The sequence below is a fragment of the Elephantulus edwardii genome, unplaced genomic scaffold, assembly GCF_000299155.1.
Source record: "Elephantulus edwardii isolate Elephantulus edwardi_28Jun2011 unplaced genomic scaffold, EleEdw1.0 scaffold00236, whole genome shotgun sequence".
Lineage (NCBI taxonomy): Eukaryota > Metazoa > Chordata > Mammalia > Macroscelidea > Macroscelididae > Elephantulus > Elephantulus edwardii.
Window position 1 is genome coordinate 1,718,361 of NW_006399986.1, and position 25,217 is coordinate 1,743,577.

At 44.5% G+C, this 25,217-nt stretch overlaps 1 protein-coding gene across 1 annotated transcript; it reads left to right on the forward strand.

Annotated features, from left to right (window-relative positions):
• Positions 1-20,018: 20,018 nt before the first annotated feature.
• On the forward strand, positions 20,019-21,071 carry LOC102854639 (histone-lysine N-methyltransferase PRDM9-like). Its single transcript, XM_006898702.1, has 2 exons — positions 20,019-20,595; positions 20,686-21,071. The coding sequence occupies exons 1-2, from the start codon at positions 20,019-20,021 to the stop codon at positions 21,069-21,071; spliced, it is 963 nt and encodes a 320-aa protein (XP_006898764.1).
• The last annotated feature ends 4,146 nt before the right edge of the window (positions 21,072-25,217 follow it).

Sequence of the window (25,217 nt, forward strand, 5' to 3'; positions counted from 1 at the left end):
AGCATTTAGAGCTCTTGTACATATAGGGTCGCTATGAGTCGCAAGCGACTCGATGGCACATAACAACAACAACAAAACAAGTGTGGCTGAGGCTTTATCCAGAAATCACCACCACTTGTGGGCAAGCCTGACGCTGACACACATGATTTACCCACAAGCAAGACTTCACTGCACACCACCAAAGACAGGTACGTTTACAGTGAGATTGGTCCAGGCTTTAGATGAAAGTCAGAGCTCAGCAGACACATTCAGGGGAGAAGTCTTAGGGATGTAGTGCAGGTTGTAACTGAAATCACTCTGTATCCAAGAAGAGAACACAAGACTAGAAGCTCTACATATGCCGGGATATTGAGCAAGAGCTTTGGAAATGGGCACACTTCAGAGCCCCCCGGGAAGAGCTGTGGGAGGGATCAGGCATTGGTGGGATCTTTGAGGAGGTGTTTTAGTAAAATAAGAGCAGTCTCCTCTCACATTTTTTTTTGTGGCCAAAGTATTTCATGCAATTATAAAATCATACTTGCACGTGACATGATACAGTCGACATGTTTACCATCAGAAGTGCATAGTCTCCATTTAGAGTTTACAAGTGAACAGAAAAGTATTTCATGCACACATTGAAAGAAGAGGTTTTTCCAGAAGTTCTAATCCTGGGTTCTGCAGCTGGTCATGTGGTCATAACTGATGTTTAGATCTACCTTCTTCTACTAGCTGCTTGGTGTTTCTTTGGCCCCCTAGCAAGTACCTCAGCTGCTCATAGCCTTTTGCCTGGTAGAGCAGTCAGCTTCCATTCCTGAATGATCTGAGCCACTAATCATATCAGAACTGGAGTGCTTCAGTTTTCCACTTTTAATCACAGGGCATGATAGTACTAGGTAACGAGCTGTTATTGTTATGTGCCATCGAGTTGCTTACATCTCATAGCAACCCTATGCACAATAGCTATGAAGCCTGTCCTACCCTGAACCAATCTCGCTGTCTCTGACACACCTACCTCCATTACCCCAGTTACTGAGTCGGTCTATCTCATCCAGGGTTTCTTCTTTTGCACTGTCCCTTCCCCCTTCCAAGCATGATGTCCTTCTCCAGAGACTGGTCCCTCCTGGCAACCTGCCCCAAATATGTCAGACAGAGCTTCAGAATTCTCCAAGAAGCAGCTCCATTTCACCCTCTCCAGGACAGACCTGTTTGTTCTCTTAGCAATCAATGTATGTTCAGTACTCTTTTTCCAGTACCACAACTCAAAAGGTATTGATTCTTCTTCTGCCATCCTTAGTCATTTTTCTAGCTCTCTGATGTATAGCAAGTAATTTTGAAGACCATGGCTTGGATCATGTGCACCTTAATCTCTAGACTGACATTGTTGCTCTTCAGGACTCTGGGAAGGTCCCTGACAGCCAATTTTCCCCAGTACAGTTTGTCTTTTGATTTCCTGACTGCTGGTGCCAAGAGTGTTGGTTGTGGAGTTGAACAAGATGAAACTGTCAACAACCTCAATCTCTTCTCCATTTATCAATGCTGCCAATTGGCCCAGTGGTGAGAATCTTTGTCTTCTTGATGTTGAGCTTCAGTCCATATTGAAGACTACAGTCTTTGACCTTCTGCAGCAAACACCTAAGGTCCTCCTCAGTTTCAGCAAGCAAGGTTGTGTCATCTGCATAACTCAGGTTGTTGATGAGTCTTCCTCCAGTCCGGACGCCACATTCCTCCTCATAGATCCCAGTCTCCTGGATGATCTGTTCCACATACAGATTGAAATGACCCGAGGAGTCTTTAAATGCCAAATGTAAGGGGAGCTCTGGTGGCCTAGTGGTAAGGAGCTGCAACTACAATCCCAGAGGCGCGGTTCGAATCCACCAGATGCTCTGCCGGGGAAGGAGGGACAATCTCCTCCTGTACTAGTCATAATCTGATTTGACGGTACACTCACACAAAAATAATAAAATAAAAATTGAAAAAAAAATCCCAAATGTAGTCCTTTTTTACTTTCATTATGGAATATCAATGCAGTTTCTGCTTGGGAACAAGGATAAGTCAATCTGAAAATATTGTCGTCCATTTGTTTGCTTCTGGATTCAGAGACTTGAGCAGCCCAAAGGGGCGGGTGGCATCCTTAACTTCCAGTTTAGCGGAGGAATCGAGCTTGTGCGTCCAGCTGGGAGTGTTCTTCCTTTTGGCAATTAAGAGTTCCAAAGCCACAGAGCTTCGGGTGCAGGGACAGGAAGCAGTAATTCTGTGAGCAGGGCACTGGAGTGATATCCTTTCTGCCCTTTGATTTCTGGACCTGCTACTCCTGGCAACTTCACATACTGGAGGCTGGTTTAGATTATACACAGCCCCCTGGAGGACATTGCCCCCACCCTGCAGAGTATTGTCACTTCACTGACACTCTTTAAGTGTGCCTTTTCTTAAAATTTGAAAGTTTACAGATCATTTTGGTGTTTCATTTAATCATTCACGGGGATTTTGTTTTATAACATGGTTTCATGTGGTTAATGAATTCTAATTTATGATCAAATGTGTGTACTGCCTTTCTTTTCACCCAGCTTATGTTTTTATTAGTTTTTGTTCCCCTCTGACCCGTCTCATCCCTTTTAATCCTCTACAGTAGAATCTATCCACACATAAACCTTGTCTTCGCTTTATGAGGGACCTTCCAGCATAGCTATCCTTTTGCGACTGACGCACTGCATACGCTGTTGTAAATTCATCCACATTGTACAATGTTTCGTGGATTCTTGATATTTTTTTAGTAATAGCCAGAGGCTGTGTTTCTCTGGAGGTTCAAATCCACTCCTGCCTCTGTCCTGCAAAGATGGGCAGTCTCCTCCTGGGCCATTTTCAAGCTTTAGAGTCAGAACTGACTCAATAGCACTTTGTTTTAATGCTCCATGATGTGAATGGACAGTACTTTCTGTAGCCATTCATTTGTTAATGGACATTTGAGTTGTTTCCAATTCTTTGCTGTTGTAAACAATACTGCAGTAAACATGGGTGTGTACATGTTAGTTTGTGTTACAGTTCTAGATCCAATGGCATTTCTATTCCCAGCTTGCTAAGGAAGTACCAAACTGCTGTCCATAGTTATTTTATATTCCCATGTGTTGTGTCTTTAAAAGACCATGCTGTGAGGGAGCTCTGGTGGCCTAGTGGCAAGAAGCTGCACTGCAATCCCAGAGGTACACAGTTCAAATCCACCAGATGCTCTGCTGGAGAAGGAGGGGCAGTCTCCTCCTGTACCAGTCGGATCCAATTCGACGGTACACACACACACACAAAAATTAATAATAATAAAAAGACATGCTGTGTGCTCCTGAGATATTTTACATGAAAGCCACGGCCATGATTCACGGTATATCTTTCAACACCATGTTGATGGTGTCTTATCCCAGGATGATTAGTTTTAGTTTATGTCTTGAAGGGATCCCTTTCTTCCTTAAAAAAGGGGGGGGAAATAGGGAGCTTTGGTAGCCTAGTGCTAAAAAGAGTTGTGCTTACCTCCCACAAGACACAAAGTTCTAATCCACCAGCTGCTACACAGGAGAAAAGATGGTCTGTCTCCTCCTGTAAGATTAAGCTGCCTCTGAAAAGCCACTGGGGGGTCGGCTGTGAGTCAGTTCCAGCTTCTCAAAACAGCGTGGAACCAAAGAGGCCATTCGATCATTTTCTCAAGCCAGCTGCTTTAGGATGACAGGGAGCATGGTAAGACCAGTGAATTCTACAAGCAGAGGCCCATTACCACACTCATTTGCTGTGGTTCGAGGCAATGCTGCATTGCATACCCTGACAGGGATAAGGCATTGTGTTAAGTCCATGGATGGTAGTGCCTTGTGTGCACACTGGGAAGGTAAACTATATCCAAAATAATGTCTCTTCCAGTAAGAACAGAACACTGCCCTCTCCACAGTCCAAAGGTCCAGTGTAATCAATCTGCCATCATATTGCTGGCTGATCACCCTGAAGAACGGTTTCTTGTCAGGGACTCAGTATTGGTTCCTGCTGCTGGCAAATTGGACACTCAGTAGTGGCTATAGCCAAATTGAACTTGTGAGTGGAGGTCCACTTTGCTGAGCCCATGCCTGACCTTCATCCTTCCACCAATGTCACTTGGACAGTGACAGGAGTTGCTGGAGAAAGAGGCTTATTGCCGTAGGTTCTATCTTAAATCAGCCTGATTGTTAAAATCCTCCTCTGCCAAGGTCACCCCATGGTGAGCGCTCACGTAAGATACAAATACCTTCATTTCTTTAGCCACTCAGAGTGGTCTTTCTACGTATTAGTTCCCTAAACCTCCCAGTCACCAGATTTCCAGTCATTTTCCTTCCACGTACCTGACCATTCAGCCAAACTATAGGCCACAGCCCATGAATCTGCATGTAAACAACATCTTGCTATTTCTGTAACATAAAACGCACAACCAAGTGCGCTGCTCAAAGTTCTGTGCCCATTGGGAGCACCTCCCTCCTCTGCCTTTTCAGGGAGATCTTGGAACAAGCACCGCTGCTTCCCACCTCCGAGTGGTGCCTGCATACCATTGAGAACCTTCTGTAAACCACGTCTATAAACGTGCTCGCTCTTCCACTGTCAGCTGATCCGATGAGGTTATAGAAGCCTCCTGTGAGGCAGAAGGGAACGTGGCAGGAGTGGATCTTCACTTTAGCCAGTGACTCGTGTAACGGTCGTGAGCCTTCAGGGCCTGTGGGGCCTGACAGTGTATATAGCACTTCCACTTAATGAGGCGGTGCCGCTAGGCACTGTTGCAAACCAGATGCAGAAAGAAAGCAGGGACACAGGGAAATGAGTTCTGAAAAGCAGGGAAGGCTAAGGCAGAGGCCCTCTCACAGCATGGCACTGTGAAAAGGACCCTTTCTTAGTTTCCTTATGGTTTTTATTTAGTTTCAGCCAATCATCCTAAAAAAAGTTCAATCTCCAGAGACTATAATTTACCTTTAAGTGCTGCCAACATAACAATGGGTAAGCTTAATCTTTAAACTCAGACCAAAGCTCAGACGCGACGTCCCCTCAGGTGGGAGGCTGGGTGGAAATCTCTGTTTGCAGTGGGCATCCAGTATCTCCTCCTGGGGGCTGGGCAGAATTCTCTGTTTACAGAGGGAGCTCAGTCCTTGTCTGGACTCTGAACCACAAGGTTTCTGCATTCTGGGGGAACCGCAAGGCACGTCCACCTTTATGACTCCGGGGGTGGGGTGGGTGGTGTATGTCAGACAACACCCAGTTCATGATGGGCTGCTCAGGCCACACAGTAACATGGCCCATGCTTAGGTGCTCATTTTGCCCCCAAGATCCAGCAGCAAGCCAAGTGCCATTGCTCAAGAGTAGTTAGCTGCATAAGACAGCAAGGCTCTGAACCATAATCTTTTGGGTCTGCGCCGTGATTCATCCATGAGACTCCAAGCAGCATCTCCACCTGCCACTGACACTCGATGCACCATTGAATCAACTACATCGCGTGACTCGTGACAGCAACTCGCACAGCATCCTGAACCAGGAGAGCCTTCTCTTCGGCCCCACTCAAACCTAGCAACTTGTGGAGTACCTTGATAGTGATTCTCGAGCAGCGTACACAAATGAGATGTGTGTGGCCTCCAAATTTAAAAAAAAAGAAAAAACACCTGGCAAACGATGACATAGGATCAAGATTTTCAAAGCAGGGCGCACCCTTAATAAAAATTCCCTTTCAGCTGACTGTTCATAATAAATCCTATCCAGAGGATAATTACACTTCATCAAACCAGCAGTAGGGCATCAGGGACTGCTTCCCAACCTTGGACATGGACTTAGCTGTTTCTCTTGTGGTAGTCTATTCACTCCTCCTACCAGAGAACCAGAAGCAGATGCCACACAGCACAAGTCCAAGCAGAAGGGAAGGCTGGTGGCCTCGTAGGTAAGGAGTTGCACAGTCAACCCAAAGGCAGGGAGTTCGAATCAAGCAGCTACTCCTCTGGAGAAACATAGGCATTCTCCTTCCATGCAGTTAACAGCCTCTGAAAACCTGCTGGAGGCCAACTATGAGTTGGTTCAGAACTGATGGCAAATAATTAATAGCAGAGTTAAAAGGGTATCTGTCCACTAGACTAATCTGAAAAGTGGCCACCACGGTGCCCTTATTGATAACAAAATAGCCAGAAACAGACATAGCATTGAAGTATGATAATTTAGAGACTCCTATAACTGTCTCATGCCATACCAACACCCTGGGTGTCTCCCTCACGATCCTGAATGCATACATAATAAGAACTCAGCCTCTGACAAACATTAGGTTCTCAGACACTTTCTGGATGGAAACAGTGTTAAATACTTCCCGAGTTTTTCAGGTTAATAAATTGAGCTTCCACCAGGTAAGGAGTTGAACAGCCAACCCAAAGGCAGGTGGCTCAGATCCACCACATAGGCTACTAGAGAAAAATGGAGGAGCTTCCATGCAATTGACAGCTCCTGAAAACCCCTTTGGAGGGTCAACCAGGAGTTTGTCCTGACTCACTGGCAATGAGGTAAGTTAGACTGGGGTCACTTGCCCTGTTTGCCGGACTGGGAGCTCTAGGGAACATCCAACCACAATACAAGAGATGTCACCTCCAGACATTTATCTCCAAAGTTGTTGCCAGAACCAACTGGAAGGGCTCTTCAACGGCTTCAAGGTCTCACATCCACTGGTGTTGGATACAGGTCACCCCACAGAAGTGGACAAGTTACTGCATCCGTCTGGAGACTGGACCAGCCTAAATGGGACCAATTTCCTGTTGCATGAGGAGCCTCATCAGTCACTGGTTTATCTGGGCTGGGAGGACGAATGTATCATGAGGCGCAAAAGAAGATCTATTCAGTCACAGCTGAATGCGGGAAGCCAAATCACGCTATATCAGGATATGAAGGAGGCATGGACACATGCTGGAATTCACCCTGAAACACTTAGGCAGACTTCAGATGTTTACAGGGATAGAAACCTTAAGTTTTACACGATTCTAGTATTTGCTAACCCCTCCCTTCTGAGTCAAGCATAAGGTTTTCAATAGAAAGAGCTTAAGGGAGCTCTGGTGACCTAGTGGCAAGAAGCTGCACTGCAATCCCAGAGGTACGCGGTTCGAGTCCACCAGACAGATCTTCTGCTGGAGAGGGAGGGGCAGTCTCCTCCTGTACCAGTCAGATCCGATATGACGGTACACACATAAAATTTAATAAAAAAATAATAGAAAGAGCTTAGCTGCATTTGCATAGAATTCTCTTTGTGATTTGCTCCTTGGCAATTTTCAATAAAGGCACAGGGAAGCTGGGATGGAGCTTCAGTTGTTAAAGAACTGTTCGCCTCCTGCTTTACTTCTCTTTACTTATACTTTCTTGTTATTAATACTTTACCCTCGGTCGACAACAGGTGACTCTGTCTACAGGTGCTCAGGTAAGCACAGGAAGCATTTAAATTACTCTTAGTCAGGAAAGTGCCCAAGAAAGCTGCTGTTCTCAACACCCAGGAGAAACCAAAATGATGACCCTTAACCATGTTGCCAGCAAAGGGCCCGATGTTTTTCCTCATACTAGCAAGAATAAAACTCAACAACAACCTGCATTATGCAGATGACACAACCTTGCTTGCACAAAGAGAAGACTTAAAAACTAGGTGAGAAAAACAAAACAAAACAAAACTAGGTGAGAAAACCAAAGACCACAGCCTTCAATAGGAATTACACTTCATCATCAAGAAAACAGAAGGCCTTACAAATGGATCAGCTGGCAACACTGTGATGTTGTTGCTTGCTTGCTGTGTACTGTAGAGTCTAAACTGACCTATAGCAGACCCTCTGGTGGGTTTTCAGAGACAGTGAGGAGACTGTCTGTCCTTCTCCAGCATAGCAGCTGGTAGCCTCAAACTCCATGCCTTCGGGACTGCAGTGCAGATTAAAACTGTTAATGATTTCATTTTACTTGGAGCTACAGCCAACACCCAAGGTAGCAGTGAAGAAATCAAAAGATGTGTTCCATGGGGCAGTCGGCTGTCAGCGACCTCTCCAGACTCCTGAAGAGCAAGGGTGTCATTTTAAAGACAAGACACATGTGACACAAGTCATGATGATGTTTTCAGTTGCTTCTTCATATTCAAGTGAAAGCTGAACAACGTATAAGGGAGACTCAATAAGAATTGCTGTCTTTGAATTGTGGTGTTGACAGAGTATTGAATAAACTGCAAACTGTTAAAAGAACAAATGAAATCTGTTTGGGGGAAGCACAACTAAAGTGCTCCTTAGAAGCGAAGTGGTGAAACTCTGCCTCACTCACTTTGGGTATATTTTTGGGAGGAACCAGTCTTTGGAGAGAGACATCATGCTGGGAAAGGGAAAAGGTTAATGAAAGAGAGAAAGACCCCCAATGCAATGGATTAACACAGTGGCTACCACCGTGGGTTTGAGCAGGACAGAGGTCATGAATGGGACAAAATTCGGATCTGCTTTGCACAGAGTTGCTCTGAGGTGATAGGACTTGATGGTTCTTACCAACAACAAGAAAAATGGCCAAATGGGAGGCTGTTGTTGCTGTGAGCTGAGAAGAAAAAAACCCTCATAGCTGAGCCTCCTGCAGGTTTTCAGACGCAGTAAATTGCACAGGAGGAGACGGTCCATTCTCCTGCAGAGCTTATAGATTCGAACTCCATGCCTTTGGGATTGCAGCACAACTTTTTACCACTGGGCCACCAGATCTCCCTAAATGGGATGCTAGAACTTTGCATATAAGCAATGTATTTTTAAAAAAATCTATAATTATTAATTTTAATGAAAATTTACAGAGATTTTGGATTTCCATTCATTCATTGTTGCACTTTTTCCCCTGCCCACTCCTCCTTTCCAGTTCATAGCGACTCTATGAACAACAAATCTGAACCCTGTCCTTTCCTGTGCCATCCTCACAATCTCTGACATACATACTCATTGCCACAGCCACTGTGTCAGTTCATCTTGTTGAAGGTCTTCCTTTCTTTCACGGACCCTCCAACTTCTCGAGCTTGATGTCCCTCTCCAAGGAGCAGCCTTTCCTAGCGTGTCCAAAGTATGTGTGATGAAGTGTGTGATGAAGCTTTGTCATCCTTGCTTCCAAGGAGCACTCTGGCTGCACTTTCTCTAAGACATCCTTCATGGCAAGGAATTGCATTGCCCATGCAGAGGTATGCGGTTCGAACCCACCAGCTGCTCCATGGGAAAAAGATGGGCACTTTCCTTCCATGTGATTTACTGACTCTGAAAAAACGCTGGAGGGTCAGTTATGAGTCAGTTCTGACTCGATGGTGTACAATAACAACACAACATTATTATTAGATGTTCAGAATGACCAGAACTGATAGACCTGCAAGCATCGCAAGTTCTCTGTGGAGAAGACTGCCTCTAACAGATGCACCAAAAAAGCAAACAGCATCAGATTTATTAGTGAAAGACACATTTATTAAAAGGAAAGTTTATTGAGCAGTCACTATGAGCATACTTGGCTCAATAACACAAAACAACAATAAACCACCAGAGCTATTAACAGTAATGTTGTTGTTGTTAAGTGCCGTCGAGCTGTAGACGACTTATAGCGACTCTGTGAACGAAAGACCTGAATAACAGTAATAGGCTTGAGAAAAAACCTGAGTATTTTCTTTTTTTAAAAAAAAACTGGGGTTTCCCCGTTTCTTATAAAATTAATCAATATTGATCCATGCCCACTATTACCTCATCTTTTCAGATCCCCACTGGATATTTTCCTAATTCCTTCACTCCCTCCCTCTACCCACCCAACTCTGAGACCCCATGATTCCCCCCAGCTCCCCTGTCCCCATCCCCTCCCTCTTTGGATATCCATAAACACCTTACTAGTTACCCTTCTGTTTTTACAATAATGGTCTTATGCAGTATTTGTCCTTATGAGCCTGAGTTAGTTCACTCAGCATAATGCTCTAGGCTGAATATTAATTTTCTTATGTAATTACTAATTGTGATGGTGTAGAGACCATTACCTTTAGGAAGAAATAATAGTATCCAGAAACTTTGCTGGAGTTACCAGTCTCCTCGTGAGATTTGTAGCCTCTAAAAACCCGCTGGAGCTTCAGCTGTGAGTCAGTTCCAACAGGAAGGTAAAGTGAGTCGGGAGTTGAGTTAAAGACTCAACAGTGAAAATCTTTGTGAATTTGAAAACTTGGTGAATTGTTTTGAAGATGTCACTCAGAAGCCACCACCAGCCTGAGGTAGTTACGTGTGCCAGCCTTGGCTTGTCAGTGCAGCTCCAGACCTCGAGAATTTTCAGAAGAGACACTGGGGAGGGAGTGGCCACAGCGTGACAATGGTTACTGTCACGTGTTCTGAAGCAGGGTTCGTGACAGCCAATGGGAGGCACAGGAGAGTTCTGATGTAGTTCCGCTGACTCGATGGACCAATAGACTCTTGACTAGAAGGCATCTACAGCCAATAGACAGAAACGCACATGTTTAATAGGTACCAAACAGAGGAATTTATCCCTTCCTACTATGAGGATGTTCCTTGCTTCCACTTGGAAACATGAGTTCAGCAACTGCCCTAAGTGTCTCTCTTGATGGTGGTTGTTGAGTACCTTCCAGTCCGAACAGACCCATTGCTGGCCCTCCAGAGGGTTTTCAGAGGCAGTTAACCAGATGGGAGGAGATTGCTCATCCGTATCCTATGGAGCAGCTGGTGGATTCGAACCACATGCCTTCGGGATTGCAGTGCAATTTCGTACCTCTAGGCCACCACTCTCCTTGGTTTTTGTTGTTGATTGCCTTCGAGTTGAGCACGACTCATAGTGACCCTATGAACAAAAGGCTTGAAGCCCCTCTATTGACATTTATCCAAGTTCATAGGGTTTCGGGAGGCATGTTATTTAGGAAGTGAATGCCATTTGGTCAGTGTACTATATATAATGTCCTTGAAGAGGTCACCTCAGTGTTTACAAAATAATATTTCAGAAAAAAAAGACTTCTGTTACTCAGACTGTATCTGGTGTCCTAATTCAGGTGAAGAGATATTCTCCAGGCCCCCCATGCATCAGCGTGGTGGGGTCTCCCATCAAGCTGGTTAACTGAAGCTATCCACCCACATGCCTCTGTGCTCTGTACACATCAGTGCTCTGTCTTCCTGAGGAACTTCTTCCTCCACCTCCACGTTGCAAACTCAGCTACTGTACATCCTATTCACGGAGGCATTTATTCACCCGAGTTCCTCACACAACTGTGTCAGATCCCTTCCTCCTGCAGTTGTCCTATGTGCACTTCTGAGACTGATCGGGTGTCAGTGTCTAGCTCAGCTTCCCAGAAATCATGCATATTTCTGGCCTTGAATCCTACTCCTTTTGACTCTTTCTCACCTATATGAAAGTGCATGCTTTTCCCCATAGTCTGCTCTGGTGCTTGCTTTTCTTTTGTTAAAGTATATAGGCAGCAGTAGTTGTTTTATGCTCTTGGGTCAGAACTGACTCATAGCTGACCTTCCAGTGGATTTTCAGAGGCAGTTCAGTTGCACAAGAGGAGATTGCCAATCCTTGTCCCACGGAGAAGCTTGTGGATTTGAACCACGTGTCTTTGGGATTGCAGCACAGCTTCTTACCACTAGGTCACCAGAGCGCCACATCTTGGCCCTCAAGTATATGTGACTTTACTGGAGAAATGATATGTGAAAGCAATAAGCAGTATTCAAGAAAGTCACTTTGAGAAATCTTAACAAGAATGAAAAGATGAAAAAGTATACAGTGGTCTAGAAAAGAACAAAGGGTGTCATGAAAGTTGGACTTCTGCAAGATAGAATAGGGAAGATTTAAAGGGGAAGATGGACTGAAATTTCAATTGTGGAGAAAAGTTGATTTTTTTTTTTTGCTAACCTATTTGTTCACACTCATTGTTATCTATAAAATTATTTTCTTTATGAATTTTAATCACCTCTTTAAACAAAATCTGTCACTTCACTAATGATGTACTTTATGCAAAAATGTTTGCTAGAGAAAACGTGAATATTCCAGAAACTGGCCATTTACACACAATGGCATCAGCGTGGATGTTGTCAAATAGTTCAGTAATTTATGAGGTCACCCTGTCCCCAGCTGTGAACTAGTTAGAAACCCAGCCTCCTTATATAATGGGGCAGCCAATCCCTGAAGCTGAGTCATTCCAGGCTACCTTGGTCCAGTTAGCTCCGTTCCAGTCAGGAATGCTCCTCCCAGCTCCGCCCTCCAGAGACAGCTCCTGTCTCCCTGCTTACATCACAGACCCTCCTGTCCCCTCTTGGAGAGGGACATTGTGCTTGGAAGGGTGTAAGTTCAGCAAAAAAGAAGGATTGACACAGTGACTGCAGCAATGCGCTCAAGTGTGTCAGAGATGATAAAGATGACATAGGACCGGACAGGATTCAGATCTGTTGTTCATAGGGTCGCCGTGAGTGGTACTTGGCTTGAAGGCTTGGAACAACCACTTCTCCATTCTGTGGCTTGTCCAACTGTCTGCACACATGTTCATCCGGATGGATTTGAAAAATTACTGTGCTGGTTTATGGATGACATCAACTCTAAAGAAATTAATATCCACGAATTTCAGCTACCATAATTTTGCCAAGTAACCCCAGTCTCTCAGCAAAATTATTCTACTACTAGTTGCAACAGTGTATTTACTAAATATTTTTGCTCAAAATACAAACTTCTCTATTGGTTCTTCTGTTCACAGATCACAACATAATTGCAGACGGACTTCAAGACCGCTATGCAACTCCATCCCTTATTTAAAATTCCAGTAAACTTCAGAGGTGGGAGCTTCGGTGGGAATGTTAGGGAGTTGCGCTGCCAACCCGAAGGCAAGCGATTCGAATCCACCAGCTGCTCTGTGGGAGAAAGATTGACAACTTTCTCCTCTGTAATTTACTGCCTCTGAAAAACCCCTGGAAGGGTTAGCTATGAATGAGTGGGTGGTCACTTAATGATGTTATGGAAAGGTCTACACATAGAAACTCTCCAGGTTCCTCGATAGTGGACGTTATTAATGCCGGAGGCATGATAGCACGTCTCCTTCTGAAATATGGAAGCTGCAAATGGGATCTTTGCAGATCCTGGCAATTTTCAAGTCATGCATCTCTCTGACCATGCCCTCTAACCTGCAAGGAACAAAAGGCACAGTTGCAAACCCAGCTGGGCGGGGCGCGCGCGGCCACCGGAAGTGGCTCGTGCGTCAGCGCAGGCGCCGGAGGGCGGGCCCGGAAGTCGCTCCGCCAAGCTGCGAAGTCGGCGGTTCTGCGCTGTCGTCTCCGAGGCGGCCTTGAGCACGGTTCCCACGGAAACCGCTACCAGGGTGATGAACTCGTATTTGAAGAGCAACTGTGACCACAATGGCACTTGTCCGGTAAGTGAACCTAGTGGGTGAGAAGGGGCGTTTGTGACGGCGTTGGAATAAGGGGACCCCGAGCGGACAGGGTCTGATGGCGGCGGTTGGGGGGCCTTCAAAGAGCGGGAACATCGCGGGTCCTGGGGCCTCGATTGTCCCTCCCCGCGCGGAAAGGATGCTCGGGGAAGGTCGACTCGGGCGTGAGGGCCCGAGGCGAAGTCGAGGTGACGGCGGGGGGAGGCGGAGCCCCGGCGGTCGGCGCTCCGGGGGGACGCGGCCCCCAATTCCCGGTGGCGGCGCCCGCGGGGCCCGGTCCTCCCCGGGCCGGGTCTGGAATGGTTTTCTAGAAGGACAGGAGATCAGTCGGGTCCAGAGCGAATAGAGGTGGTTACCCCGGCCATGCGTCCCGGTGTCGTTCAGGGGGATGTGTGCGATTTCCTCCAGGAAACAGGCTGTAAGGTGGACTTGCGTGTCCGAGGGGGTGGGGACGGGACCGGACAGGATCGGTTGTTCTTAGGGTCGCTGTGAGTCGTACTCGACAGCACCCACCACTACCACCACCATAACGATAAAGTGAACAATCAGCGAGGCCCCCACTCCGTAAAATAACCTGTCATGTAATGTCCAAAGAACAGCAATAGCCCAGCGATAGGTTCTTGAAGGCAGCGATCCGTAGGATCAAAGAATTAATGGAAAACAGAATTGATCTGAAATGGGGAAAGTGGGATTATTTAGTACGTATTGTCATTGATGTTACGAAAAAAGTGCGAGAAGAAGTTGATGGGAAAACCAGTCTGTTCTGGAGGGAAATGTGTGAAACACAGTGTATGCAAACCAATATAAAGGCGAAGATTTTTTTTAAAAACCCCACCAATCTACTCTGTAAACTTTCCATCACATCGCAGTGAAAAGTAAATGAATAAACAAGTTTATACATACACACAGAGTAAACAGTTGAATGGTAATAATAATTAAAAAATAGATATACGTTGGGTAAATAGTGTGAATAGTCCAGTTAAAACAGGTTTATGGGGTGAAAGGGAGACAGGGAGGAAAATGTGCAACAATGAATGAATGGGAATCCAAGTTCTTTATAACTTTCATTAAAATCTTTAAAAAAGAACCAACCAAACAAAAAAACAACAAACAAACAAACCACAACCAGGTTTCTAACAAACCTGGATAACAAAAGAAAAAAAAACCCAACAAAAACCAGTTAGAGTTGAGGATGCCAGCCTCAGAAAAAGTGTCAACCAAGTTAGCTATTGAAATAGTAAGAATTATGGCATAATATTGTTTCTGGGTTGTTTAGTGGCAGGCAAACATTGCTGACATAAAATCTAGTATTATTTCAAATTTCAAACACCTTTCATGTAATTCATAACATTAAATAAACCTCTTTTGTGTATAAACAAGAAAGAAATAGTAACATTTCACAGTTGGCAGGATCTTCTTACAAGCCACTGGGAAATGAGAAATTTAAACCAGAGGTTTTCAAAGCTTACTTTTGTCTCAAGAATGTTAATTAGAAAACCTAACCCTGGCCCTAACCCTAAAAAATTTAAAAAAGAAAGAATGTTAATTAGTGCCTGATCCTTAGTCTTCCAGGAGGATTAGCTAAAGAGTAAGTTAACTTTTCAAGTTAGTACTCAAGAAGAATTTTGTTATTTTTCACACACCAAGTTGTTCCGCTCATAAAACTAAAGTGATTTAAGGTTTTCTAAATTAACCTGTGAAATTTTAGTCAGATAAAAACCTTGATTATATCAAATTCTCTTTTTTGGTAAAACTTAACAAAATTTGTCTTTTGCATAATGCTTTATGTAGTTATAAAGAATAAATTTACACAATACCTGAAAGAGGGAGAGTATGTGTGTGTTTATACATATATATACACTCATGCACACACACACAATCTTCTCATGCTTGGACTCTATCTTGTTAGATGTTTCACTTTTGGGAAGATAGGGAAAAATGTGCTATTAGAATATTTTGCACTTTATCCACTCAATTCTGGCAGTAATCAATACCACAGTAAAAGGTTAGGGTAACATTACCTGTGGTGGTTAAGGTTTATGTGCAAATTGACAGGGCCTTGATTCCTAGCAGTTAGGGAGTTACATGGCAGTATAATTAGCTAGTTAGGTAATAATTTAGTCATAGTCCATTTTGGGATCTGAGACTCTCGTTCTCCATTTTCACCTGGGACCAATTTTCATCACAGCTTGGTCTCTGGAACCTAACCATATTGAGAGGTGCAGAGAGGGTGTATATTTTTTCCCCCAACTTGTGGCATAAGAACAAATGAGTGTTGACATCCTTATTGACCTCTTATCAGTATAACACCAATCAGATGTGGGAATTATTTTAGGCTATACACCACAAAACAGAATAAATGTTTTTTAAGTGTATATTTGTTCAGAGCCTTTTATTGTTTTCACTTCAGGTGTGTCTCCCTATAATTGTTCTGATTTTTTAAATTCCTGTATAGTAGAAACTGCTTGTGTGCAGTTATTTTATGATGAGTGTCTACTAATTCCTGATAACTATAATAAGAGAGAACAAACAGGTATGTCTTGGAGAAGGTGTGACTAGCATGCTCCTAGAAGCAAGAACAGTGAAACTTCATTACCGATTTCTTGACATGTTGTTAGGAGGGGTCAGTCCTTGGAAAAGGACATGCTTGGAAAGGTGGAGGGTCGGCAAAGGAGAAGAATTTCTTCGGTGAGATGGATTGACAGTGACTGTAACAGTGACCTCAAAGGTAACAGATGGGATGAGGTGGCACAGGATAGGGCAGGGTTCCATTATAGGATCTATTGTTCACAGGGTCGCTCTGAATTGATGGCACTGAATGCCCAGTAAGATAGCATCTTAATTTGTTTTTACTTAAAATGCCTTCACTTAGTTTGTTCAAATGCTTCAGAAGCGTCCCTGGAGTTTCATGCCCTCAGAGACTGGGGACCCAGCTAATCCTTCCTGACCTCCTCTAACCATTGGCTTAGAGTTCAAGAAAAGACTTGTTCATTCTAATTTATTTAATAGGGTAAGCTGGACAAAATGTACGTACCATTTCTGTATTTGCAAGATTACATTTATATAGTTTAAGTGTGTGTTATTTGCTAGGCAAAGAAACAAAATAAGAAAAATGAAGCCATAAAAGATGGCCAAAGCCCGTGCCAGCTCCTTTCATAAAGTACTTGTCAGTTCAGACCACTGCTGCCAGGTAGGCTGTGACTCATAACCAACTCTACAGGATGGAGCAGTATTGCCCCGGAGTGTTAAGTGAGGCTGTAAATATTTATGGCAGCCACTGAGTCATTTTCCCCCCCCTGCAGAGCAACTGGTAGGTTTGACCTGCTGACCCTTCAGTTAGAAGCTCAACACTTAGTCTATAGTCTAATACACTACCAGGGCCCCTTTGGAAGTCAGGGCTGGGGGGAGCAGCACATGTTGGCCTGGCTCCATGAGGGAGTGGTCCAGCAGTGGGGGTAGGTTTCCACCTGGCTGGCCCTGTGTACAATTGGAGGGACAGGGTGTGACACCATGACTTACTGCACTGCTTGACACCAACTCTGTTGATGCTACTATGTGTAAATGTCCTATTGCTACAATATTTTTCTCTCTGCTACTGTTTTTGCTTAGGTAGATTATACTCTACATGAATCAAGTGTAAAGGACTTAGAAAAGGTGATTACACGACAAAGATTTTACAGATCATACTGACTTAAATAAACCCTTCAGAATACTTGATCCACACACCACCAGCTCTGCATGCGTACTTTACTTTTTACTTGATGTTTCCTTCCATCTTCTTTAATTCTTCCCTTCCTGAGGAAGTTTGTGCCTGTTTGCTTTACACACTGTTCTTTCCTCTCCTAACCTTTGCCCTGCCAACTTTCAGTTCCTCCCTATGAATCCCAGAGTCACCTTTTTTAAACATTTCTTACTGCTTTCATGTTCTTTTTATTAGGTGCTGTCAAGTAGATTATGTCTCATAGCAGCCCTACGAACAGCAGATGGGAACCCTGTCCTATCCTGTGCCATCCTCACAGTGTCTGACTTACTTGAGCCCATTATTGCAGTCACTGTGTCAGACCATCTGGTTGAGAGTCTCCTTCTCTTTCGCTGCCCCTCTGCCTTTTCAGGCATGATGTGTCTCTCCAGGGGACATGCCTCTTCTAGTAACATGTCTAAAATATATGAGACGAAGAAGCTTTATCATCGTTGGCTTCAAGGAGCACTCTAGCTGCACCTTTCCAAGACCTATCTGTTTGTTATTTTGGCAGTCCGTGGAATCTTCAGTGCACTCTCACACAGGGCTTACTAAGTGTTTCACAAGTCATTTCACCAATCAAGTCACAGGTGCATGAGAGCAGGGAGGTTTTGATCATTAACTATCGCTCCCCTCAGACTTTATCATAGATCCAGTTATGGTCTTAAACCGAAGAATTTAATCTGTAGAACGGTGTTCTCCGAAAAAGAGTGATGGAACGTCTCAGATGCAGACTCTTCTGGACCGTGGAAAACTCGGCTTATTGTAAAAATTGATGGTTGAATTGCTGTGACTTTTTCTAGGAAGCTATTACATTTGAAGATGTCAGTGTGAACTTCACAGAGGCAGAATGGGACACACTGAGCTCTGAGCAGAAGAATCTCTACAGAGAAGTGATGCTGGAGATGTATAAGAATCTGCTGTTCTTGGGTAGGTATCTGCTCTTTCTGCTTCATGAACTCCCTTTATAGGTATTAGGTCCCTACCATGTGCCAGAGGAGCCCTGGGGATCCAGTGATGGTTCACTTGGCTGCTGGCAGAAAAGCTGGGCTTTCCAGCCGCTCGGCCAGACCACAGGAGGAAGAAGTCAGAGTCTGCTTCTGTAAATAAAGGTTTACAGCCTTGGAATCCTCGTAGGGTACTTCTTTGTCATTGAGTGTTACTGGGAGCCTCAATCAGCTTTTTAGCACATTCTTTTTCTATGTACCTAAATTCCTGGGTGGTGAAAGCAGCCTGCACTCTTTTACTTGAAAATAGTGCATTTGTATCACCCGGTTCTATCTACATTTTTAACCTTCACGTTTTTGGAGGAGCTGAGAGAACTGAGTGCACTGAAGAGGGGAGACCTTCCTACTTGTGACCCTTAATTGTAATCTGTGGATCCTGGTCCCGAGTTGTGCCCTTTTCCTTCCTAATAAACCACTTTACTCTCAGGACAGTGTGTGAGTACTGTGTGGTCTTACAGTGATTTATTGAACGTGGAAGAGCATAAAAGACTACCATGGGATGATGGGTGGTGTCACAGCTCGCAAATAAGAGGGAGGGTGGGTAGGGTGTCTCACTGATGTCCATGTCATGAGAATCAGCTTTAGGTTGATCTTGACCGTTGCACCATTCATGTAGATTCAGTTACTATTATTTTCAGACTTAAAAATTGTCCTCTATAATTGCATGTTGGGCAGATTGATTTTCTTTCCCTCTGTCCCTTGGTAGAGAAGTAACAAAGGGTATAGTCACATAGCTTGTAGAATTGGAATTTCTATGTAATCACTAAATCTTAGGGGTTCACTGTGTTCGTCTGTTTGTGACTTAGGTTTTAGTAAAAGGAAACGGCTCACTTTAATAGGTCCTGTTTAGCAGGCAGAAGCAGTATCGAAGCTTACTTAGAAAGTTCCTAGTCTCACTGACTTCACTGGAGAAGTTCTTGGTGTGAATTACCTGGATTGCAGTACCTACTTTCACTGGGTTTATTTCTCATAGCTACCCTGTGGGACAGCATAAATGTCCCATACAGATTAGAAGGCTGTACATCTGCATGGAATCAGATTTCTCCTATTGTGAGGCTGAGAGATTTGCACTACAAACTTTCCATTAGCAGCCAAATGCTGTAAAGTCTGCGTGTCAGGAATTCCAGATTGCAGTGGAAAGTGTAACTTGTAAGACTGGGCTGTAAATGAGACGTTGGTGGGAAATAATTTGTGCTATAGAAATTGCTCCGTGTGTGGCAATAAGATTGTTTTACTTGCCTTCAGGTCCATATCGACTCATGGGATCCCACATGTGCATAGTAGGATAGTGAAGGCTTTGACCTTTTTGAAGTAGGCCACCAGATCCCACTTAAAACTGGCAGCCTTTTGGCTTCTAGTCAAGCACGTAAATGTCTATGCCTCTCAGGGACACTAGCATTGCTCTAAGAGGAGGAAAACTTCTCAGGCAGACCCAGTTATAGCCCCTCTGATGGAAAACTTTCTTTCTTCAGCAGAAACAAAGCCCGAAATCTACTCTTGTTCCTCTTGCCTTCTGGCTTTCTACTGTCAACAATTCCTCAGCCAACATGTGCTACAGATCTTCCCAGACTTATGTACAGATCATCTTGTCCACCAAGGAGAGTCCAGCTTGGGGCCTCAGAAGCTGCAAGAGGCGCAGGATTCTCCTGAGCCTTGCTGGAGTGCAAAGATAGAGGGCCAGGAGAGAGAAGTTGTCTCCAAACCTTTGTGTAGGCAAACAGGAGTGAGAGAGGCTTCAAGGGTATTTGCCAGCCCACCTGAAAGACAGTTTGCAAGCCCCAGAGAAGACTCGGGAGTAGGACTGCAGCCTACCTTGGAACCAAGGATGAACTCTTTGGAAATAAACCGAAGTTGGAAGGAATTACAAACCTCAAGATTTGGAGCAGTCATGTATCGAGAGGCATTCCCAGGCTGTGGCCTGAAATTCAACTTTACCACAAACCTGAGGCTTCTTTTCCAGGAGAGGCCCTATGTTTGCAAGGAGTGTGGGCAAGGCTTTACCAAATTATCCCATCTCACCCGACACCAGAGGAGACACTCAGGGGAGAAGCCTTACGTTTGTAAGGAGTGTGGGCGAGGCTTTACCCAGTTGTCAACTCTGATCACACACCAGAGGACACACTCAGGGGAGAGGCCTTATGTTTGCAAGGAGTGTGGGCATGGGTTTAGCCAATTATCAAATCTCATCACACACCAGAGGACACATTCAGGAGAGAAGCCTTATATTTGCATGGAATGTGAGCGAGGCTTTACAAGGAAGTCTACCCTCCTCACACACCAGAGTAGACACTCAGGGGAGAAGCCTTATGTTTGCAAGGAGTGTGGACGAGGCTTTACCCTGAAGTCAAAGCTTATCACACACCAGAGGACACACTCAGGAGAGAAGCCGTATATTTGTCAGGAGTGTGGGCAGAGCTTTACCACAAAGTCAACTCTCATCACACACCAAAGGAGACATTCGGGGGAGAAGGGTTATATTTGCAAGGAGTGTGGGCATAGTTTTACCCGGAAGTCCTATCTCGTCACACACCAGTGGAGACACTCTGGGGAGAAGCCTTATACTTGCAAAGAGTGTGGGCAAAGCTTTACTCATAAGTCAAGTCTCACTACACATCAGAGGAGACACTCAGGAGAAAAGCCTTATGTTTGCAAGGAGTGTGGTCAAAGGTTTGCCCAGATGTCTACTCTCATCACACACCAGAGGAGACATTCAGGGGAGAAGCCTTATGTTTGCATGCAGTGTGGGCAGAACTTTACCCAGAAGTCACATCTCATCACACACCAGAGGACACACTCAGGAGAGAAGCCTTATGTTTGTAAAGTGTGTGGGCGAGGCTTTATCCAGAAGTCACATCTCAGCAGACATCTGAAGAGACATCCAAATTTTGAAACCTTATGTGCACCTGTTGTCCATGGGAAGCTTTACCCAGAAGAACTGTAACATTTCCACATTTATTCTGGGTGTATGTCCTTCATTGTTGTATACTATTGAGTTGGAACTGACCCATAACTGATTATCCAGTGGGTTCTCAGAGGCAGTTATCACACAGGAGGAGATTACCCATTACTCACACATTTCCCATGGAGCAGCTAGTGGATTTGAACCATGTGCCTTTGAGATTGCAGTGCAGCTTCTTACCACTAGACCCCCCCAGAACTCCTGATAGGTCTGACCTTCATTAGAGGTATGATTTTTCTAATGTGTCATCCCATTCTGTGTATTATCTATTCATTTTTGGTTATAATTGGTATCCCTTCTTAAGAAACAGGACCACAGAATTACCTTAGTTTTTTATTCTAAGAGCTTTCCAGTGTTTGCTCTGACATTCAGGATGTTGACTCATTTTGAGCTTGTCTTTGTACATGATGTGAGAAAGGGTAGTTCAACTTCCTGTAACCATAAGCAGAGGGAGGCTGTAGCAACAGCTCCATCAGCTCAGAAATAGTCACTTGATAAGTAGGCCATTGTTGTTAGGTGCTGTCGAGTTGCCTGTGACCCATAGCGACTACGTACAGAAGCTTTGAACCCTGCCCTGTCCTGAGCCAGGCTCGCTAATTCTGACACACCAACCTCCATTGCCCTGCCCTGTATCAATCCATCTCATCCGGGATCTTGCTCTCCTGCTCTGTCCCTCCACCCTTCCAAGCATGAGTTCCTTCTCTAAGGATCAGTCTCTCCTAGCCATGTGCCCAAAGTATGTGAGACAAAGCTTCAAAATCCTAGCCTCCAAGGAGAAACCTGGTTTCACTGTCTCCAAGACAGACCTATTTGTTCTCTTGGTGGTCCATGGTATGTTCAAGTCTCTTCTCCAGCACCACAGTTCGAAGGCATCTATCTGTTGTTCTGTCATCCTTAGTCATTGTCCAGCTCTCTGGTACATAGCAAACAATTGAGAAGACCATGACCTGATTAGACACACCTTAGTCTCTAGACTAACATTGTTGCATTTCAGCACTCTGGAGCAGTCCCTGACAGCAGATTTTTCTGAAGCAATTAATCTTTTGATTTCCTGATGGATGGTGTTATGAGGGTTGATTGTGGAGCCAAGCAAGCTGTAATTGTTAACAACCTTAATCTCTTTTCCATTTATCGTGGTGCTGCCCATTGTCCCAGTGGTGAGAATCTTTGTCTTCTTGATGTTAAGCTTCAATCCATATTGACGACTACAGCACTTGACTTTTTGCAGCAAGCACGTCAGGTCATCTTCAATTTCAGCAAGCAAAATTGTATCATCTGTATAACATAGGTTGTTGATGAGTCTATCTCCAATCCTGATGCCACATTCCTCCTCATAAAGCCCCGCTTCCCAAATATTCTGCATATAGATTGAAAAGAGATGGAGACAGGATGCATCCCTGATGCACTTCTCTCCTGATTTTGAACCATGCAGTGTTTCCCTGCTCTGTTCTGAGGACTGCTTCCTGGTCCAGGTATAGGTTTTGCATAAGCACAATCAAGTAGACTATAGCATACCTAAAATCTAAAGAGGCCCAGCAAGTAATGTGCCTTCTTGGGTGGGACCAGATTCCGTAATTTATCCATAACTTTAGATGGAATATGTGACCTGGCCTGCTTTACTAAACTAGAAGTGTTAACTGAGGTGGAAGGTGCATGGATTTTTCTTAGGTTCATTTTCCACCCCTAACTTTCCTAAAAATTTGGAATTCTTGATACTTCAACCTTATTAGATCCAGACAGCATGATGTCATCAATGTAATGGACTAGTGTGAAGTCTTGTGGGAAGGAGAAGGGTTCAGGTCCCTGCTGACTGAATTATGACAGTGCTGGCCTTCAAGTACACCTCTGAGGGAAGGTTGTGAAAGTGTCATGTTGGCCTCACCAGCTGAAAGCCATCTGCTGCTGCTGGTCCTGCAGAAAGGCCACATAAATAGCTGCCTGCTGGCTCTCTGGAGACGTACACATCTGGAACAGCTGCGCTTGGCTTCACCGTCTGGTTAAGTTTGTAATAATCAGTTGTCATTCTCCAGTGTCCCATCTGTTTTCTTGTGATGCCACCTCTGCATTCTCCAGCTCCATCATGGTGGCACTAATCCGCCATTCCTCTTGAGATTTCAGTTTTAAAATTGTTCTTTGCTCTCAAGTTGGAACCAACTCATGGCTGACCCTCCAGATGGTTTTCGGAGGCTGTAAATCACCTGTGAGGAAACTGCCCGTCCTACAGGGGAGCAGTTGGTGGATTCTAGGTATGTGCCATTGGGCTGATGGTGCAACTCCTTAAGAGCTCCCTTTGTTTACTATTATACCATCAAGTCAGTACTGACTCATAGCTGATCCTCTGGTGAGTTTCCAGAGGCTGTAAATCACACAGGAGTAGACTGCCCTTCTTTCTCCTGTGGAGCAGATAGATGGTGGATTTGAACCTTTGAGTTGACAGTGTAACTGACTCCTTACCACTAAGCCACCAGTGCTCTCCTTTTTATTTATTTTAGGTACAGATCTGAGCTCTGTCCTACTCTGTGCTGTCCTCACACTTTCAGAACACTCAAGCTTACTGTAGTAGTCCCTGTCAATCTATATAGTTGCGGGTCTTCCTGTCTTCACTGACACTCCACCTTTTCAGGCACGACATCCCTGTCTTAAGGAATAGCCTTTCCTGGAAACATGCCTGAAATATATGAGACAGAGCTTTTCATCTTTGCCTCCAGGGAGCATTCTGGCTGCACCACCCTCTTTTAAGATGTATTTATTTGTTCTTTTGCTGTCCATGGGATATCCAGCACTCTTTTCCAACACCACAGTTCAGAGGAACCAATTCTGTCATCCTTATTCATTGCCCAGTTCTCAGATGCAAAACAAATAATTGAAAAGACCATGGCCTGAATCAGGCACACCTTAGTCCTTAAACTGACATCATTGCTCCTCAATAATTTGGAGAGGTCCCTGACTGCAGACCTTGCCAGTGTAGTATGTCTCCTGATATCCTGAGTGCTGGTACCAAGGATGTTGATTGTGGATCCAAGTAAGATGAAATTGTTGACAACTTCAGTCTTTTCTCCTCTGTCATGATGTTGCCTGTTGGTCCAGTGGTAAGAATTCTGGCCACCATGGCATATTCAGTACTCATCTGAAGCACAACAGCTCAAAGTCATCAACTGTTCTGTCATCTTTAGTGTTCAGAATGTTTACAGGAAACAATTTTAAAAATTCTACCTTGAATCAGAGGCATCTTAGTCTTCAAACGATCTTGATGTACTTTCTAGATTTTAAGCCATGCTGTGAACCTTGATCTAATTAATCAGACAGCAGCTCCTGGTCTAGATACGGGTGTCGCATGAGTACATTTGACTATGCATGAGTAAGTGTTCTGGGATTCCCATTCTTTTCTCAATGTTAGCCCTAGCTTATCATCCATACAGTCAGATACCTGCGTAATCTAGAAAATACAGAAAACCATCCTCCTGGTATTCTGTGCTTTCGGCAAAGGTGCATCTGACATAAGCATTGATATCCCCAGCATTATGGCCTCTTCTAAATTCAGTTCTGTCACTGTACAGTTCCATCCTTTTCTGGATGTTCTTCAGCAAGACTTTACTTGCAATGCTAATGAAATTCTTTAGTAATTCCTACATCCTGTGGGATCACCTTTCTTGGGGATGGTAACCAACATGTATCTCTTAAGTAATCTGGCTAGGTAGCTGTCTTCTGAATTTTCTGGCACAGACTGATGAGCACGTCCAGAGCTGCATTTGTTGGATCATGTGAATTGGTATTCCATCGTCTGTTGGAGCCTTCTGTTTTACCAGTGTAACCCATATGCATCAGAGAGCTGGACAATGACTAGGGATGAGAGAAGAATTGATGCCTTTGACCTGTGGTGCTGGAGAAGATTATTGAATATACCATGGACTGCTAGGAAAACAGACAGGTTTGTCCTGGAGAGGATGAAGCCAGTCGGAGGCAAGGATTCTGAAGCTTCGTCTGACATACTTTGGACATGTTGCAAGGAGGGACCAATCCTTGGAGAGGGATGTCATGCTTGGGAGGGTGGAGGGACAGCGCAAGAGAGGAAGATCCTCGAGATGGATTGATTCAGTGACTGGGTTTAATTGGGGTAGGTGTGTTGGG